The sequence below is a fragment of the Octopus bimaculoides genome, chromosome 6 (assembly GCF_046866305.1).
Source record: "Octopus bimaculoides isolate indiv1 chromosome 6, ASM4686630v1, whole genome shotgun sequence".
In the NCBI taxonomy this organism is placed as follows: domain Eukaryota; kingdom Metazoa; phylum Mollusca; class Cephalopoda; order Octopoda; family Octopodidae; genus Octopus; species Octopus bimaculoides.
This window is the reverse complement of record NC_142933.1, coordinates 93,075,086-93,096,008: the sequence shown is the minus strand read 5'-3', so window position 1 is coordinate 93,096,008 and position 20,923 is coordinate 93,075,086. Positions and strand designations below refer to the sequence as shown.

At 35.2% G+C, this 20,923-nt stretch overlaps 1 protein-coding gene across 5 annotated transcripts in view; it reads right to left on the bottom strand.

The window, feature by feature from the left end:
- LOC106881822 (uncharacterized) overlaps window positions 1-9,991 on the bottom strand; it is a 53,487-nt gene extending 43,496 nt beyond the window's left edge. For all 5 annotated transcript variants that reach the window (XM_052968665.2, XM_089354253.1, XM_014932334.3 and 2 more), the window contains exons 1-2: window positions 9,951-9,991; window positions 2,920-2,984 (exon numbers count right to left, since the gene is read on the bottom strand). Coding sequence is in view for 3 of the 5 variants with exons in the window: in XM_014932334.3 (XP_014787820.1) it covers window positions 2,920-2,983 (64 nt within the window). In the remaining 2 variants the exon portion in view is untranslated. The remainder of the gene's footprint in view (window positions 1-2,919; window positions 2,985-9,950) is intronic.
- Between the last annotated feature and the right edge of the window lie 10,932 nt (window positions 9,992-20,923).

Here is a 20,923-nt window from a genome sequence, read left to right as displayed (position 1 = left end):
ACTAGTTTTTTCCAGTAATGTGATTCTTTAAGTGAATATGAAGGTTATATGTGTTAAAATAAAAGCTGATAACTTCAACTGTCTGGACATCAGCAAAAATAAACTGAAGGTCAGGTGAGATTATAGAGATGCTGGACCAGAGGTGAGGTAGGTAGATGTGTGTTGTGTACAAGAGACAAGATGGAAGGGAGCCTCAGCTAGACTCCTCACAGGCAAAGAGCATAGGTATAAATTCTTGTGGGATCAGTAATGGAGGTATATTATTAGAAGAGAGTTGAATAGATAAGGTAACTGAGGAAGATAGAATGTGCAATAGATTAATTAAGCTTAAGCTAATCAGGACAACATGACAGAATGAGATGAAAGTTGCTGTCATGACAATTTGATATTAACTTTCATCAAGGCTGGCAGATGAAGAGAAATCCTGTGTTTATGATCCTGCAGATTAGCAGACGGTAGTTTTAGAACACATATGAGGCAACACCATGTTAGCTTCTCCTGCTTACATGGAAGAGATCAATATGGTATAAAGAATGAGGAGAGATCAAGGCTCCTGGAGCAGCCTGATCACCTACCAATTAGGTGAACACACAAGACAGAAGGACTTCAAGTTCCCAAGGAAATGATGAGACAGACAGATGGTTGCAAATATCAGGTCATTAAGAATGAAATGTCCGATTTTGAACTAAAAGTTTATTTTACTTTATCTCAACAAAAAACAATGCAGTTAATCAATGTATGCACCTAAATTATCAACACAATTTTGCCATTTTATCAGTAGCTTATTTATGCCAGCAGACATTAAACGATAATGAAGAATGAAAATGCAATTGTCTTGTAGTGATAATATGACAACTCACTCAGCAGTCTACTATGAAGTTAGCCCGAAAACATCAAGAGCCTTTGAAAAAATGAATTACAACTAATGACCAGCATCAAGCTTGAAGGATTTTTTTTTCAGTACTTCCTATCACATAACAAGTTTCACATTTAATATCATTCCAGTTTCTCTAAATACTATAGTATGGAACATGAACATTAAATGATGATGATAATGAAAATAGACAAACATATCCAGGGCTTTCCATTATGAGATGTTCTAGCTTTGGCATATTCAGAAACATCAATAAAAGTTGTTTCACATTCGGTAGAGAATGTTTCCAAAATAAGGTATTGTGTAAGAAGTTCTTTTGTTTAACATTAATGCATATTCTTTAAGCATTCCTCATATAAAGACAGTTCCTTTTACCACAAGAAGTTCCACTAGGTCTACAAATTCTGATACAAACCAGCAATAGTAGCTATAAACTCCAAATACTTTTCAATTTCATCTTTTGATTTAGGAACAGTAATCTGCTGGATTTTGTCTATCAGCCAATGTGGTTTGATCCAATATTTTGAAATATTTATTTCAAGGAAATCAACGGAAGATGCATGATTAATGTGTTTATTCTGGTTAATCAATACATTGGCTCCTTTCAATCTAAAAACAACTGAATTTTCTCGTTTCTTCAGTTTATTCTAAGTCACTGCAAAGTATGTAATCCTGATAATCAATTCGTTTCAATATAGACTCCTTGCAATGTTGGAAATGGAGCGACTATTTTTCAATTCCATTTGATGTTTATTGACTAAATAAAGACTACTGGTTGTATTTAATGCACATAATTGTTTGTTTTTTTTTTTAGTCCTCATCCAAACCAATGTCAGTTTGCCCTATTTAAGCCAATTGAGTGAAACAAAAACTATTTGTTCTTGGCATACATTTGCATATTAAGAACAGACTAGAGATCAAAAGAAACAACAATGTAGAATACTATAAATATGATAGACTTTCTATGAATACAATACAATCATAGTAAGGATATATAATAAAGTCTGGCAAGGGAAATAACACATAACATTAGAGAAAATACTATTTCAAAAATATCAAGTAAAATATAGCTACTGAAAACACTATTTTACTTAATAACTATAGTGAATGTAGTGCTAAAACGTTGGACAACTACGAGCTAAAAACTTGCTATATTTTTCATGCTCCTCGAAAGATACATTACTCTGTTAACTGCCTACTTTATGATTGATTAGTTAGTAATAGGAGGCTGCAAAAAACATTTGATCTAATGTTTGCGAAAAATGTCTTACACATTCAAGCATGGAAAATGAGAGGGATTGATTCAGACTGAGTGTTTTTTTACAGTATTTAGATCATTACCTCGTTCAGCTACAAATTTCATCAAATCAACTATACCCATTATTCTCCGCGGTATATAAAATAACCACAAACCTAAGTCAGTTAGTCAATTATATTCTCTTTTCTTGAGCCATGGCAGTTAGGAAAATAAAGTACAGATGCTACATGAAACTGAAGAAATTTAATAAAATCTAAGAGACTCAAAACTTAGCAAATATCTAAGCATTTGAAATCAACTGTTAAGCCCATTAGGATTTTTCAAATTATTAATCCCATCATGAAAGATGAAAGATCTAAACATTTACGAGAGGGTGCTGAAAAGTTCTTGGCTCTAAGGGTATCACGAAAGGCTTGGTTGGAGGCCCAACCTTCCAAGTTCTTTTACAGGGCTTAGAAAATCTGAAGGAACACTGCAATAAGTGTGTGAATCAAATCATAATTAACTGATCCTATCGTATTTTCTTTTACCCAAAGCCAGGAACTTTTCAGCACCCCTTTGTACATCTACATTGTTTTGATCAGTCTGATCTCCAATTGTAATCAAAGGTCTTATTCCTGAAAATGCACAGAATAAAATGCCACACTGGTTTCAAATGAGATATCTAGACTAATTAAAAGTAACAACACTCTTGTCCATCCACTGGGACAATGAAACACCAATTATAATGTGTTTACAATATGCTTAATTATCAATCTGACAATGGATTAAAAAAGTTAAAACTCACATGCACGTCCATTGGTCTCCACATCAAAAAAGCACCGAGGACGGTACGTTCCGTTAACAGTCATGCTGGAAAGAAAAAAAGAACCAAAGAATTTTAATAAATAGGATGAAAGTCAATATAAATGATTTAACAAAATTAAAGATATCCAGAAAATATTTAAAGTTAAAAACAAAATTCTAAATACAAAAAAAAAAAACTATCAAGATTATTCAATAGTTTGAACACTGATTGGGTGGGTTTGCTCAAATGTGATCTATTGTCATCATCATCACACTCTCAAGTCCAGACTTTTCAAAGCCTTCTAAATTTCCCACAATTAAGTTCACCTAATTTTCATCCTCTTTGGCATAAAAGTTGATTTCTTAATTTCACCAGAGTATAAATACCTATAATGGTGATGCTTAAAAAAAAAAAAACTTTTTTTTTAAAGTAAAACTTACAGATTTCCTGATAAGCAAGTGCACATATTATTTTTATCCTACAACGAACTACAGTATGTTTGATTCGCCTGACATCATCAAAAGATGTTGCTATGCAATATTTCTATATTTCATTTTGTTTACGTTTTTTATAGGAATCGACCGTCATCTGCGTGTGTATAGATCATGGTGTACCTATGTATGTAGACGTGTGGGTACATACATACATAGATGTGCGACTGTGTGTGTGTGTGTACAGTGATGGATTCGAGGGTTTCTTTTATTTATGAGTTGATTTCTTAATTTCAACCATTCTTAGTCTTCTAATCTTCTTTCAGTCAAACACTTACAAAGCTTAATTCAGTTCATTTAAAAAGGGTAAGCAACACATTGTAAACCACACTATATCATCATCCTCATCGTTTAATGTCCGCTTTCCATGCTAGCATGGGTTGGACGATTTGACTGAGGACTGGCGAACCAGAAGGCTACACCAGGCTCCAATCTGATTTGGCAGAGTTTCTACAGCTGGATGCCCTTCCTAACGCCAACCACTCCAAGAGTGTAGTGGATGCTTTTGTGTGCCACCGGCACGAAGGCCAGTCAGGCGGTACTGACAACGGCCACGCTCAAAAAGGTGTTTTTTACGTGCCACCTGCACAGGAGCCAGTCCAGCGGCACTGGCAACGATTCACGAATAAATTTATCTGCATGCAGGATATCCGTTACCCCTCTGATAACTTTGCTTTTAATTTCTTTTGTTGTTTTAGTCATAACCTAATGTTTTTGGAATGGTTTTGTTCAAAAATGACTGCTCTACAACATGCATTTAATCAAAGCTATGAATAGACCAATATAAGAAGCACAGGGATTCAGAATGGATGATGAAAATACTGAGTATTAATTTGCACCTGCCTTTGCTAAATGTAATTGTTCTTTACTTTCCTTTTATTTTTCTTTAACTAAATTAAGACTAAACAGACCTATTTTAAGGAGTAAATTAATTGCTATCTGATAAACATAGTTTCATGCTTTGCTCTTCATTGATTATTTTATATTTCAAATATATATATTTAGCTTCTAGCCATAAATCTTGACCATCTTTGGTCCCAAGTTTGCTGCATAAATAGTTGGGCAACAGTGGTTCTACCGATTTTGAAAATCATCATAAAATTTGACCCACCAATTTTTGTAGTTTTGTAAACTACAACTCTCTAAGAATAAAAATTTATATTTTTTTATTTTCACTATCATTAAGCACTCCCTGTTTCTGAAGTTTCAAATAAATTTTGTTTCATCAGCATGTTTCCACACAAAATTGTTTACAGGGTGTGAACTTGTACAATTTGTCGAGTGGTGCATTAAATCAAACCTTATTAAGGACCATACATACATTATATACAATAATTGTTTTCAAATTTTGGCACAAGGCCAGCAATTTCAGGGAGGGGCTAAACCGATTAAACTAACCCCAGTGTTCAACTGGTACTCATTTTATCAACCCCAAAAGGATGGAATGCAAAGCAGACACTGGCAGTATTTGAACCCAGAACATAAAGATAGATGAAATGCTGCTAAACATTTTGCCCAATGTACTAACAATTCTACCAGCTCACCTTTATATATAACATTGGGCCTCACCGAGGCAATGACAACGTGAAATGAAGTGTCTTGCTCAAAAACACAACACACAGCCCAATCTGGGAATCAAACTCACTACCTCATGATTGTGAGCCCAACACTCTAACCACTAGCCATGCACCTTCACATACACAGATAGGTCTCATTTAGTGTCTGTATATCTGGGTTAACTGGAGCTGGAAGGCTTTCACAGCATCTCACCACTTAACACAGTTCTTGGATAATCAACACACATTACCTGACATAAAATGTGCTAAGCATTTTCTCTTGTAGATGTCATGCTTTGGATTTTCTTTTTTCACAAATGAATAACCATTCTATCACCAAGAGATGCTTTTGCATAAACAGAGTACAAAAAAATTTGGTTGATTGAAATAATACTTGCAAACAGACACGGCCAAATAACTTAAAAGATACTACAATTCAGCTCTCTAAATGACCTTTTAATAGTGAAGACTAAACACTCTAAATAATTTAGTTCAAACATTACTGTCTAGTTTTATACTTCCCTAGATAGAAACATAATCATTGAAGGCTGAATCTGTTGCTAAATAGGATTTTAAAGCTGCAGTAGTTAGAGATGGTCCCATAACCCCATAACTTCAATCACCATGGAACACCAAAGTGTGCAACCCATGTCAGCAAGGAACATGGAAGTCAAATCATGATGATGAAACAAGGGATAACCCTCTATGCTGATAATCTGTTAGAAATAGCAACTAAATTTTCTCTCAGGTCACGCCCTAACATATTAAAAATAAGAAGAGAGACATTACATTGGACTATGTGGCCTTGACATAAAAAAAAAAACACAGAAAGGTCACAACAAGAATGCTTTTGAGAAGTTTGCTTGATTAGGATTAAATGAGGGTGAAGGATACAAAAAAAAAAAAAAAATGATAAAAATCAAGAGAATAGATTCTTAATACAGTGATGGTTAGTCTTTAAATTTCAAGCCACCAACCTAAAGAGACTAAAGCAGAAATAATTAAACTAGGTTTTCGTTTTACAACAACATGGTTTCGGGTTCAGTCCCACAGTACAACACCTTCAGCAAGTGTCTTCTCCTATAGCCCTGGGCCGACCAATGCCTTGAGTGAATTTGAAAATTGTGTGGAAGCCTGTCGTTTACATATATATATATATATATATGTTAAATCTCTGAACGAGGTGTTAGGAGATGCACTTGCATAGCAAGTGACCTGATCTGAGATCGTGTGTTGGAACGAAAACAATTGCAGTGTGGAAGGTGTTTATAAGCCATTTAAAATAACACACAAAATCCGTTAGATTCACTTCAACATTTAAATTTAATTTGTCAAAATATTTTCGTCGCTTTGAGACCGCGACCTGTTCACTGACAAAATTCTGTGCTGCATCTGAGAAAGTAATATAGTTAGTTCATGATATATATGTACATGTGTATGTATGTATGTGAGTATGCATGTATGTACTTATGGATGTACGTGAGTAATAGGGTAAGTGTGTAGACGTGTTTGTGTGTGTGTGTGTGTGTGCATATGTATGCGCACACACACACACACACACACACAAACACGTCTACACACTTACCCTATTACTCACGTACATCCATAAGTACATACTCACATACATACATACATGTGTATAGGCATGCACACATGCATACGCATGTACACAGATGCATACGCGCACACATGTACACGCACATACATACATACATACACATGTACATATATATCATGAACTAACTATTACTTTCTCAGATGCAGCACACAATTTTGTCAGTGAACAGGTCGCGGTCTCAAAGCGACGAAAATATTTTGACAAATTAAATTTAAATGTTGAAGTGAATCTAACGGATTTTGTGTGTTATTTTAAATGGCTTATAAACACCTTCCACGCTGCAATTGTTTATATATATATATATATATATATATATATATATATATATATATATATATATATATATATATATACACATACGTGTTTATACTCCTGTCACATCTTGACAACTGGTGTTGGTTTGTTTACTTACCCGTAACTTAGCGGGTCAGTAAAAGAACCGATAGAATAAGTAACAAACTTTTAAAAAAATTACTGCTGTCGATTTGATTGACTAAACCCTCCCCCAGCGGTGCCCCAACATGACCGCAGTCCAATCCGGGAAACAAGTAAATGATAAAAGATACTTTATATTTAACTGCCACAGATTTATTTTAAATGAAACACATTTCTTAAAAATCGTTTGATTGTTAATTAATAATTAGCTTTGTGGATTTCCAACTTCACAATCTGAAACGTTAAGAAGGATTATTTTGTGATGGAAAACCCAGTGGATAAGTTTTCACACGTTAGCTGGTCTACGCGTACTAAATACTTAAAACAGTCGTTTTAAAAATGTCAAGAGTTAACCAATAACGTGTAGAAGGGTGGATATGCTGTCAGTAAGGAATGAGACGGTTCAATAGATTTGAACTAAATCAAAATGCAGAAAGCATTCGTCGAGCCTACGAGGAGCAAAGCCTCAGGTTGCTAGAAATAATAGCTGAATCTCACTCGAATCACATTTAACCATCTTTAAAAAGAACACATTGGATGATATTGTAAAAGACAATATTGTTATGGCTGGAACGCGTTTGATCCTATATGTACTTGGACAAAACTGACCTGCAGCAAAACATCATGAAACAATTCGATCAAGGGACCTACTAGAAATAACAGCTAAATCTCTCTCGAAGAAAAACAATGTATGCCCAGATATACAAAAGATTGGATGGTCTTGACGAGAGCGCCTTTGATAGTAAGGCTTGCGCGATTAGGAGTGACCTGTTGGTAAGAACATGAAGCAATTCTGGTTTAACAACGTGTATTACAAAATTAGCACAGGAAGCAACCAGGGTAGCAAGCTTCATTCAAATGACGTACAGCAACTATTTTGAGTTTACAAGATTTTTTTTTTTTTTTAATGTCTGCTACATGGATGAAGATGACTATATGCTCATGCATGATCATCAACCGATTCATGAATAAGTAAATTGTAGAATTTAAGAAAAGAAAGAAAAGAAAATAAAAAAAAAAGAAGAAGCTTAGCAACATGATCAATATGTTGGAGACGAGGGGTGGATGCCGATTATAGTAGTTGTGCGATAGCAGATTACGAATAGATCCTCAAATCGATAAGTTATAATTATTCCGATGCCAATCAATACCGAAAGCAGACAAAGGAACTATCCACAGATAGGTTTATATTGCTAATGTAACATACATAATATTGTCCGAATTAAAATACGTCAACCAACAGACACGATAGTGCTTAAATCCGAGCAACTGCTCTGATATGTTAGTTAATATTACCAGCTAGATCAATGTAACTAAATATTTGTAACTAGATATTTCTATTGCAGGCTGTCTCCTTAATAATTTAACACTCGTAACGAAAAACTATATATATATATATATATATATATATATATATATATATATGTGTGTGTGTGTGTGTGTGTGTGTGTGTGTGTGCGAGTTCTTTTCAATCATGCCAAAATATATACAATTGCCTACAAGGCAGAATTGACCTCTCGCTATACATATATATATATATATATATATATATATATATATATATATATATATATATATACACACACACACATACATACAAACATGTATTTATGTATCAGCTGCTATGAACACAGTCACGATGAAGAAAATATTTTTCAATGAGGAAATTTAATTTTGAATTTCGAAGAAGCAGACTAAAAACTATTTGCAAGACATTTCTTCTATTTGCGGTTTAAAGACGATTTGTTGTGGTGAGACGAAATAAAACGATGAAACAAACGACATGTATAATGGCGGAACATGGAGGAATACAGTACAGTACGCTATATAAAGCAAACAACAAGGGTACGACTGCTGCTGCCTACCTCCTCGTCTTATTTGTTGAACACTGGCTGAGATATTTTCCTAACAAAAAAATGCGTACAACTATATATACATACACACACACACATAAATATATATATATATATATATATATATATATATATATATATATAGTCATAACAAGTAGATAACAATTTGCATGTAGCAATGTATACACAAGTTAATTTTAGTATAGCTTCCTTTCTTTTCTCAAATGTTTATTAAATGTCAGGTATACTTAGCTCTTCGCAACAACCTTTAACAATGTAAATATCATTACAAAAACAAAATGGTTTCAAAATTTATTGCTACAAATATACATCCAATACGCTCCTCAGCCATCTAATATAAGACTGTGTATATATGTATGTGTGTGTGTATATATATATATATATTATATAAGTTGTGTATTATATAGGCATGTTTATCTATATATACCCGTAGAAGGCGGAGGTGTGTGTGTATATTATATATAATTTTGTTTATAAATGTATTAATTAGTAGTCACATAATTAAGGAAGGAAATTAAAAACGATAGACTAGTGCGGCAATAAGATTTTAATATGGGAGGAAGAAAGCATTTAGTAGTGTTCTGTCATCAAGTGGAATCGAAGGTTTGCTCAAAGCGGAAGCAATATTTAGGACTGATACAACACATCATAGAAAGAAAAGAAAAACTCGGTGCCAGGTGTTAATTGTCAATGAAACCGAATCTATTTCATATGCAAGATTGTCTCTTCCTCTCAATATATATATAAATGTGCATATTTATATATAAGTACAACTATCGAGAAATGGGCATCTTCTTTTTATAGTAAAATCAAGTGAGATGTGGACAGCGGGGGTGGAAAAACAAGGGGAAAATATGCCTAACCATTACATTCAGACTGCAAGCAAAAGGGAAAGCATGTACGATCAAGGTACACAATGATTTGAGAATAAAATTGACTCGATGTTCATTACTTAAAACTAAAACATAAAAGTATTAAAGGTTAACAAATACTAATAATAGCTATTTAACGTTGGGCAAGCATGGGTCAATATATAACAGAAATTATAAAAAAATACCTCAAGAATGCTTCATGCACATCATTAAAGATTTCAGGAATGGCGGTTTATAGATCTGACCTAAAAAAAGGTGCGATAGATTCGCACTATAAATTTAGACTAAATAAAAACAAATGTTTGTATTCAAATAAAATCAATTCTGCTAATGTATAATAAAATGAAAAACATAATCAAGAGTAAATAGCACGAATATTTTTAATCTGTTTCAAAGCATTTAAAATAAGAAATAATAGAAATGACGATGTAAGTTTCAATAAACCCTAAACATTATAATGGACTAAACCAGAAGGCTTTGACATGTGACGTCAACTATGATAATTGTAGTTTTTTCGTGCCTCTTTATACCACTTTTACAGTACTGGAACATCAAGTGGACAAACCTATTTTATCCCAACATAAAACGCGTATGATGCCGAACAAATTAGTGATTTGATCATTTTTACATGCATACACACTTTCAGAAATATATGTGTATATATATACATACATACATGTACACATATATATATAATTTAATTATTTATTTCCGCTAAAGGTCGCAAAATTAATGTATTATATATCAGAAATAATAGCATATTTTCAGTTTTTATTTAACGTTAATATTGCTTTTAACCACATAAAATCTTGTAATAGTTCGTTCTGCAATAGGATTTAGCAAGCTTCATCTTAGCACTGCTACTACTTGTTCATAACCTAAATTTTTCTAGAGAGCAAAGACAATCGTTTGTTTCTCTCAGTAATATGTATATATATATATATATAAATATGTAGTCGTATTTATTATTATTACTTGTTGACAACGAGCAACTGACTGAACGCTATGTAGTATGTAGTCATATTTTTATCTCCAAAATCTCTATAGCGTTGACTCTGATTCTCAGCTGTCTGGGGTGGGGCGGTTCGGTAAAACATGAACTAGTAATATGTTAGGTCAAACTAGAGCTAATGCTCTTCGAAAATTGGTTTTGTGACTTGCTAAAACAAATAGGTATTAGATTCTCTGCCAGAGTAGTCAGACTTAAAATGAAGAACCATAGGCGACTGTAACACATCTCCTGAGGGCGTTAGCAACACAACTAAAACAGTTTTAAGTGAGAACGAACACAGAATATCTTATACCAAGCATAAGCAACCATTTTTCGAGAAGCGGGTCACAAACATTGTTCATCATCAGGCAAGTCGCACCACAAAGAAAATGGAAGGTAATTTTTCATTAGGCGTGTCATTCAAAAATGCCCGCAGGTTGCCCCTAACTGATCTACACAAATACTTCTTCGAGTGGCTTGAAAAAAAAAACTTAGATCTACTTGAAAAAAGAGAGGGAATTATTTCATACGGACATAGCTGAAGTTAAAGGAGATTGATGAGAATGAAAATTAAATTCTAGACTCTTCTAAAAGTCGTTCCTTGCTTGCTGTAAAAGATTCGGTTCTGGGAAGCCGGTGTAGTTAATTGAATGAGGTTTAGATGGTATATTGGTTTCAAATTTTGGCACTAGGCTAGCGATTTCAGGGGAGGGATAAGTCAATTCTATGGACCTCTGTGTTCAACTGGTACTTATTTTTATCGCCTCCGAAAGGGTGAAAGGCAAAGTCAATCTCGGCGCAATTTGAACTCAGAACATTAAGATGGATGAAATGACAGTAAGATTTGTGGTCGGCGTGCTAACGATTCTGCCAGCTCACCACCTTATGCCCAGTCAATACTGAATTTGAAGTATTGATATCATGGCAATGTAATACCTACAGATGTGTGTGTGTGTTATAATAACATTTAAAAATTATTCTTGGCATTACCTTCGTTCATATTTTGTTTGAAACAAACCAACAAGGGAGTATCTATGTGATTGTCAATGTGCTAGAAGTAGCTGCCAGCTCTCCCTCATTTCACTCCCTACAATCAATTTATGTAAAAGACATACACTGTGTCTGAGAAAAGGCTGGGTAGTCCCATTTTGGAAGTCCTTCCTCATAGATCAGCTCAGCCAGTCCTTAGTTGTGGATCTGGATTGCCTAACATGTGGCTAAACAACAACTTTATTTAGAAAATGTTAGTCTTTCTATGCAAAAGGATGAGAACCACTGATATAAATAAATATTTGAATGAAGAAATAATTACATATGTATTGTAAACTTATATAACAATGCATCTGTTTGGCATATTTGTGGCTGAGAGTGCAAATCACTATTGTCTCAGGGAAGAGCATAGATGTTACCCCTCACTGGTAAATTTGAATCATCTGTCGCCAGTTTAATGTTAGAAAAAAGTCAGTAATAATACAGTTTCAAGAATCTTAATTTTTCTCTGATTGTCATATACTCTTTTAAACGATACATTACAAAACATCAATGCTGCAGGTACATAATTTGAAGGTATGTAAATATTATGTCAATAAGACCAATATAATATCTTTATGAAGTTACATAGATCCAGTGGTGGCTTGTAGATAAAATTAGTGGGGGTGCTGCTTTAGAAAAGTTTTAGCCGTTGTTTTAATATTGTGTAAAAGGAAACAAACATATAAAACAAATACATATACATAAATTTGATTGGTTCGCGTTTTAGCCACTGATGGGTAGTGTGTTTAATTTGTCCACTGAACACCACCGTGAATTGTTTTTAAAAAACACCCCCATAAATTACAAAATAAGGGGGGAAAATCTGCCCTATTTTTCAAATCCTGGCTGCAACACTGAAGCTGGAAGCAGGATAATAATCTAATTCTACACTTTGTCACATTCAAGAATATAAACATGTTTTTAAGCACAACACATGCAGAGTCAAAAAGAAACACTACCTTTCACTGGCACTGCATGAACGACAGTGCTCTCTCTCCCTAGCATGAAGTTTCCTATCTTGGACATGTGAGCATGCGTACAACAGTCAAACACCATGTCACTGGAACTGTGAAGCACACAGTCCTATACAAAGGATATTTGTATTTTTTTCATAAACTAGGGGGATGGCTACTAACATTAAGCTTAAGGATTATATATTGTACAACTATAAAGAAAGAATTAAAGAAAAAAGGACTCTTTATATTGAATATTACCAATAATATCGAGTGATAATAGGGGATGCTGCAGTTCCGCTGTGCCTATACACGAGCTGCCACTGCATAGGTCATACTAGCACCACACATTCCCATAAGCTAATTAAAAGAATATATTTTGTTTATCATTTGCTTTCTTGATCTGTTGTTACTGCTGTTGCTAGAAACAAACACACGTGCATATGCATGCACAGAAATGTACACATGCAAATAGAAAGAGAGGGAGAGAAAAAGACATTACAATTTATTAAATGAACAAGCTTAACATTAACACTTTCCCTCTCCTCATACACGTAAAGAGAAATACTCTCGTACACATAAACAGAGAGAAAGATAGGGAGACAGAGACAGACTCTAAGAAAAGGATGGAGAGAACAAGAGAAACATTAAAATATCTGATGTCAAATAGGTCAGCATCAAATCAGCAATGCTAGACACATGAAGCCAAAATGTTTCATACCCATGACCCATAGAGGCTTTCTTGATGGCTCATGTTCTATTTGTTGTTGTTCAACTGCTAATCAGACCTGATTGAATAAACCTATTATCAAAGACATTCCAATCATGACCATCTTGTTTTTTCAGACTTAGACTTTCCTGTTTATGATAACAGAATGTGACATATGAAAGATTTGGCTGCTACATCTAGTAGGTCACTTGACCTACAGAGTTCAAGGTTTGAAATTGACAGTTATTTGTTATTCTTGTAGTACGTCACTTCGGTATTTTGTTATGTTATATCGTCATTTAGCAATAAATAATATGTGACTCCGCCAATCTAATATATATATAAATCATCATCAACATCATTGCTTAACGTCTGCTTTCCATGCTGACATGGGTTGGATGGTTTGACTGAGGACTGGCAAGCCAGGAGGCTGCACCAGGCTCCAACCTGATTTGGCAAGGTTTCTACAGCTGGATGCCCTCCCTAATGCCAACTGCTCTAAGAGTGTAGTGGGTGCTTTTTACATGTCACTGGCATGGGAGCCAGCCAGGTGGCACTGGCATCAACCATGCTTGAATGGTGCTTTTTACGTGACACAAGCATGAGAGCTAGTCAGGTGGCACTGGCATCAGCCACACTCAAATGGTGCTTTTTATGTGCCACTTGCACAAGTGACAGTCAGGCAGCACCAGCATTGCTCACGACTACAATTTCACTTGATTCAACAGTTCTTCTCAAGCACAGCATATTGCCTGACAATTCAAGGGTACTTTGAAACAGGTCGGTTATGCATCAGCCACGGCTATGATCTCACTTGGCTTGCCGGGTTTTAAGCACAGCATATCTCCAAAGGTCTCAGTCACTTGTCATTGTCTCTGTGAGATCCAACATTCGATGGTTGTGCTTCACCACCTCATCCCATGTTTTCCTGGGTCTACCTCTTCCACAGGTTCCCTCCACTGTTAGGGTGTGACACTTCTTCACACAGCTGTCCTCATCCATATGCAACACATGACCATCCATCGCAGTTGTCTCTCTTGCACACCACATCTGATGTTTCTTATGTCCAACTTTTCTCTCGGAGCACTTACACTTTGTTGTGTATGCACATTGACATTACACACCCAGTGGAGTATACTAGCTTCATTTCTTTCAAGCCTATGCATGTCCTCAGCAGTCACAGCTCATGTTTCACTGCCGTGTAGCATGGCAGTTTGCACACATGCATCATACAGTCTAACTTTCACTCTGAGTGAGAGGCCCTTTGTTACCAGCAGAGGTAGGAGCTCTCTGAACTTTGCTCAGGTTATTCTTATTGTAGCAGCTATGCTCTCAGAGCATCTACCTCTGCCACTGACTTGGTCACCTAGGTAATGGAAACCATCAACTACTTCTAGTTTTTCCCCCTAGCATGTGATGGAATCTGTTTTCTGTACATCTTCAGTATTTATTGCCCCTGTAACATCTATTACACACAAAAGCTATCTTCCCAGTTAACCTTCCTTTGATACTGCTGCACCTCTTATGTGTCCATAGCTTTCACCTGGTACATCTTATAGAATTTTTAAATACGCCTTTTTTACCTGAAGGGATTGTGAAAGGCCATCTACCTGAAGAGATATGTGATGTGTTTGCCTTCCTACTTACTAAGACTTTGGTTTTTGCTAGATTGACTCTATGGCCCTTCAATTCTAGACCTTGCTTCCATACCTGAAACTTCTACTATAGTTCTGGAAGTGACTCAGCTACTAGAGCAATGTCATCAGCATAGAGAAGCTCCCAGGGGCAGCCTGTCTTGAATTCCTCTGTTATTGCCTGGAGGACTATGATGAATAAGAGGGAGCTGAGGACTCCTATGATATCACAATTCTCTCTCATACACTATCTTGCAATATGAAACACTTCAAGTCTCTGGTCCTCATGATGCAGAACATTGGTAAATTTTTTCTTATCTGCTTCCCCACTGGCTAAGTAAACCTGTCTCCTAGCCTCCCTTCTGATGATCTGATACAGTTTTCTGCTATCACCACACTTCCAGGCCTTCCATGCCTGTTTCTTTTCCCTAATGGCCCTGTCAACTACATTGTTCCACCACCACGTTACCTTAGGTCAAGAAGGGGCTCTGCATCAGCCACAGATCTGGTCAGTAGCCCTCAACAAGTTGTCCCATAGGAACCTCCAGTTGTTCTCCACATTACATGATGCTATATCCTCCTCTTTTTCATCAAAAGCTTCAAGTAATATTTCTCTAAATCTCTGTCCATTCAGAAGATTCTTATGCTTCCAGATCATTCTTTTCTATGCTGGTCATCTTCTGGGCAACCATTTAGCCCAGATCCTGAAGTTGCTATTAACCTATGTTGTGGGATGCATTCTTCACCTTGGAAAGTTTTGGCATTTATGAGTAGCCATCTTTCCCGTTTCCTGGTAAGAATGTAGTCAATTTGACTAGTGCGCCCACCAGACTAGTAGGTGAACAGGTGACTGGCAGGTTTCCTGAAGTTAGTATTACAGATCATAAGATCAACTGCATCACAGAATTCCAGCAGCCTGGTTCCCTCCTCGTTGCATGAACCAAATCCTTTGCCACCATGTACATATGTACACCATGTACTCCATGGAAGCTCCTTGGATGTTGTCCAACATGCCCGGTGAAGTCACCAGCCACAAAGAGAAGGTCCCTGTCATTTGTCAACAAAGTAGTTTGTCATATAATCGGTCTTTCTATTCATCAGGTAGCCCTGGCTGAGAGGTATAGGCTGAGATATTGTTTGCTAATCCATGTTCAAGCACTAGTCTAAGCTTAAGTATTCCATGGCAGATTCTGACAACCTCGATTACTTTATCAACCCATTTCTCTGCAAGGAGTATACCCACGCCCTCAACCCCATCAGTGTTTTCTTCCCAGAAAATCTTATAGCTATGTTCTTTGCCTGTGAGAAACTTAGCAGAACTTCCTCTCCACCTTACTTCTTGGGTGCAGCACAAATCTACACGTCTCCATTCAATATGAATTAGAAACAGCTCAAGGTATATAAACAAAATCAAACACACATACACAAAGTGTGTGTTAAAAACACTTCAACTGATACTTATTTTATCAACCTTGGAAGGCAAAGTCGACCTTGGTGGAATTTGAACTTAGAACTAAAGCTGGAAGAAAGGCTGCCAAGCATCTGGTCTGGCATGCTAACAACTCTACCAGCTTGCCACCTTATTATTATTATTAATATTAATAATAATAATAAGAAGAAGAAGAAGAAGAAGAAAAAGAAAAAAAATGCTTTCTAATTGATGTATCAATACCAGCAGATGACAACGTTTCTCTAAAAGAAATGGAAAAACTTTCAAAATACAAAGACCTGGAAATAGAGATAACTCGAATGTGGAATCGAAAAACAGAAACAATTCCTATCATAGTAGGTGCCTTAGGTATAATAAAAAAATATTCAGACAAATACATAACAAAAATACCAGGACTTACAAATATATATAACATACAGAAAATTGCACTACTGGGTACTGCACACATTCTACGCAAAACACTTTCAATACAGTAAACATAAGAGCACCACAGCAAACCACAGCACATGCCCAAGGCGCACAGAGCTGCGCTCGGTAGTGAAGTGAAAGCACGTTATAAAAATAAAACTACTGAACAATAATAATAATAATAATAATAATAATAATAATAAATAATAATAAGTTAAGTTAATGAATATCTCCATGTTGTCTAGATTTTTATACTATGCTCTGTCAGACATAACTTCTAAAACAATTAGCAATGTGTATTTCATTTCATACAAATAAGGACTCTACACTTTTAAATATAACTCAATAAAGCATTGTTATATTATTTTGCTTTACAATGTTATGTATCATTTATCAAGTAAGCTTCAGTGGTGTTTAAGAGCAGGATTTAGGTTAATGTATCACTTAACGTTTTACTGTCAGATAAAAAGTTTCCTAATATTTTCAAACCTTGTTTGTTATGCTGTCTCAGATTACTTTCAGTTTATTGATAGCTTGTCATCAGTTTCATTCAAATCAAACTTCTCATAGCTCTGTCTAGATCAGAGGTTCTCAACCATCTTTTTTTTTTTTTTATCTATGGACCCCTTTGATTACTATTTTATTCTGGTGGACACCCATAGCTATTCAATGTATAAAAACTAATTTTATAGATACTTCTTTCAAAATTCTTATTTTGTTTTTCACACATTAACTTATGTAGGTTGAACTGCATAAAATGTTAGAGAAAGGAACATAGCTGTTTCTTGCAATATACACCAATAGATACATTTAAAGCAGAATTTTTTCAGAGGTCCTTAAAATACTATTATGGATCCCTGATTTATAATTTTGTTGCTTGGGCCTCCAAAAATCTTATATGGACCCCAGTTGAGGATCACTGATCTAGACTATGGTGTTGTTTTTAGCCAAAGTTCCATGTGCTAAGCAACCTTCGCAGGCAGCAAACACTTTCTGATGTTTATTTCAACCAATCATATCTTGTAATGGTTGTGGTAAATTGTTGGTTAACTTCAAAGACCTGCCTTTATTTTCACACAAAAATGCAAACAGAACATTCAGGAACATCCAACATATCTTTGATAAATAAGTTTCAATTTGGATTTCTATACAGAGTTGTCTTAATGTTTCTGAAGCTCTACCTCACCAAAGGTGATAAAGGATATATTCTATATTCTTAGCTCTCTCTCATATTCACATTTACTATCATGCTAATTCTCCTTTTCACATGTACATCATAGGAAACAGCAAAACTGATATATATTTAGCAAACACACAATTCTTATATATAGCTCTTTTACACATAAGCACTTAAAACAGATGACAGAGATACACCTGTATTAAATATGCTCATCTTTATATTCATTCATAACAAACATATCTCTAATGCATTTTAACAGCTTTCAAATATATAAATCTAATTATTATTTAAGAAATATAGTATATATTTTTTATGAGCTACTAATAGTTTCATGCAATGAAAAACAACTCAGACAGCATTTTATATGTCTGGTGCCTCTATGCAATCCTCAGGCTCTGCCCACATGGCATAACAAGCTAAAATATGACAATAGGATGGAGAGAAAATATGATAAAACAACATCTACTTCCTTCTTGCTTTTTATCATATTTTCTCACAACCTATCATCCTGTTTTAGCTAGTTATGCCATGTGGGTAGAGCCTGAGGATTGTGTAAAGGCACCAGATGTTATATAAAATGCTGTCTGAGTTGTTTTCATTGCATGAAACTATTAGTAGCTCATAAAAGTATACATACTGTGTCTATCAAATAATATCTATCTCTCACCAGATGGAGTACTTTTTTTGTTGTCTTGCCATCATGGAACAGTACGCTGTAAAGGCATCCAGCTGTAAAAATCTTGCCAAAACTGACCTCGCCTGTGCTGGTGCCATGTAAAAAGCACTCGGTCCACTCTGAGTGGTTGGTGTTAGGAAGGACATGCAACCATAAGAACCTGCTAAAACAGACACAGTAGCCTGAGATAGTTTTCTACCTGTCTAGCTCCTGTCAAACCATCCAACCCATGCCTGCATGGAAGGTGGACATTAAACAATGATGATAATGATAATATATATTTTTTATTTAACAAGCTCACACGCAACATTCCCTTCTATATTGCATTTGGTGACTTGGCGTACTTTTTTATGACTTGCCTTAGATTTCTCCCCAATATTTGATCCATGTTATTAGTTCAAACTGTGTTGCTGCTGTTATAGTGTGACTTTTTAAATTCATGTCTGATATCCTTTCTTCTCTGACTAAACCATAAAAATGTAGTCAGGGGAGAAAGAACAACAATGTTGAACTTTGCAGAGCTTCAGAGACTGGCATAAATGAAAGAAACAGTAAAAATAGCTCGTGGATTACTATCCAGATATCTATTTAGCCTAAAGCTGAAGTGCTTGCAGTAGTGGGGGTTCTGCTAAAGACACTCAAGGGCACTGACATAGTTAATAGGGGAGCAAGGGGAGTGACCACTCCCACCGAACACATATTTCAAAATTTGTGTCTTTTTAACAATTTGTTAAAACTCAGCATTTTATAGCACATCTGGTGCCTTTACACAATCCTCAGGCTCTGCCCACATGGCATAACTAGCTAAAACAGGATGATAGGTTGTGAGAAAATACGACAAAAGGCAAGAAGGAAATAGATGTTGTTTTATCATATTTTCTCCTTCCTATCTCCTATTTTATACATAATGACATTGTTACTGAAACATGAAATTAATGAAAGTAAAATACAATTACATACACTGTAACTAATGAAATATTTCACATAAAATAAAAGAAATAATTTTATATTTTTGGTATGTGTCATCGTGCTTTTTTTTATGTGCTTATTCCTGCTAACTTTGGAATCTGGATACGCCTCTGTTCAAGGACAAGATGGTTGTGTGAAACTGGGTAAAGATGCATAGATGACAACTTGTTTAACTCTTTCACTGTGAAATTAAAATTCATGCTTATTCCAGTGATGATGTTAAATACCTACCACTTGGCATTTTCTAAAGCCATGTTGCTCAGTAAATTTGACATATCACAACAGAAAATATTTTCAAACACAGTATTCCTCAACAAAAGATAGAATGGTGTATAAAACTACTTTGCCTCAGTTTACTGAAATAATGGCATTTCTCTCACCAACTTCATTGCTGAATTGTTTATAGTAAAAATGGCACGTGCCTGCAAAATTTTTTTGTTCAATTTATTAAACAAACCATATTTGACGGCATATAAGATGCACAAATGAATTAGATACACCATAATATCATCAGCAGAAACTCAAGAAAATATGCTTAAAATGTTTTTAGTGTATTGAAGCATGTAATATAGGTTCAACTTTGCATATGAGATTCAGGATGATATTCAAAACATTTGTTTGGAAAATCGGATGAATGAATAATAATAAAAAAAAAACAGATTTTACAAAGAAAATATTTTAATTTTATCCCACAGTCTCATTCGTTTGTAAATCATCCTTTTTATGTTATTACATACTTAGTGACAGGCACTTAACTTTTAAAGCACCAGGTGAATTATTTTGAGGAAATAATAACAGCATGAATGCAGCCAACTCTGTGGAATCAGTAAAAAACTGATGAAGATAACCATGCTAATAGGTTGCTAGGTTACCAGTCAAAGCCTTAGTGTTCATATCTTCAGTGCTGCTTCCATTATCATGGCTCTTAACTTTCATTGGCACAGCACATCAACCTGTAAAAGGATAAACAGCAGCAGTCTTAGGAAGTTGAGAAGTGTTTTACTTGCTTTTCAATTCTCCTAAATGGTAATTTTTGAAGAGAAACAAGTTTGGATTCTTCCAGTCTAAACTGTCTGAATATGATTAGCCTATGCTTGTGAGCCTGAGGCTGAATGACTTTATGCCAGTCATTCAGGTGGCTCTTTTCTGGAAGCTG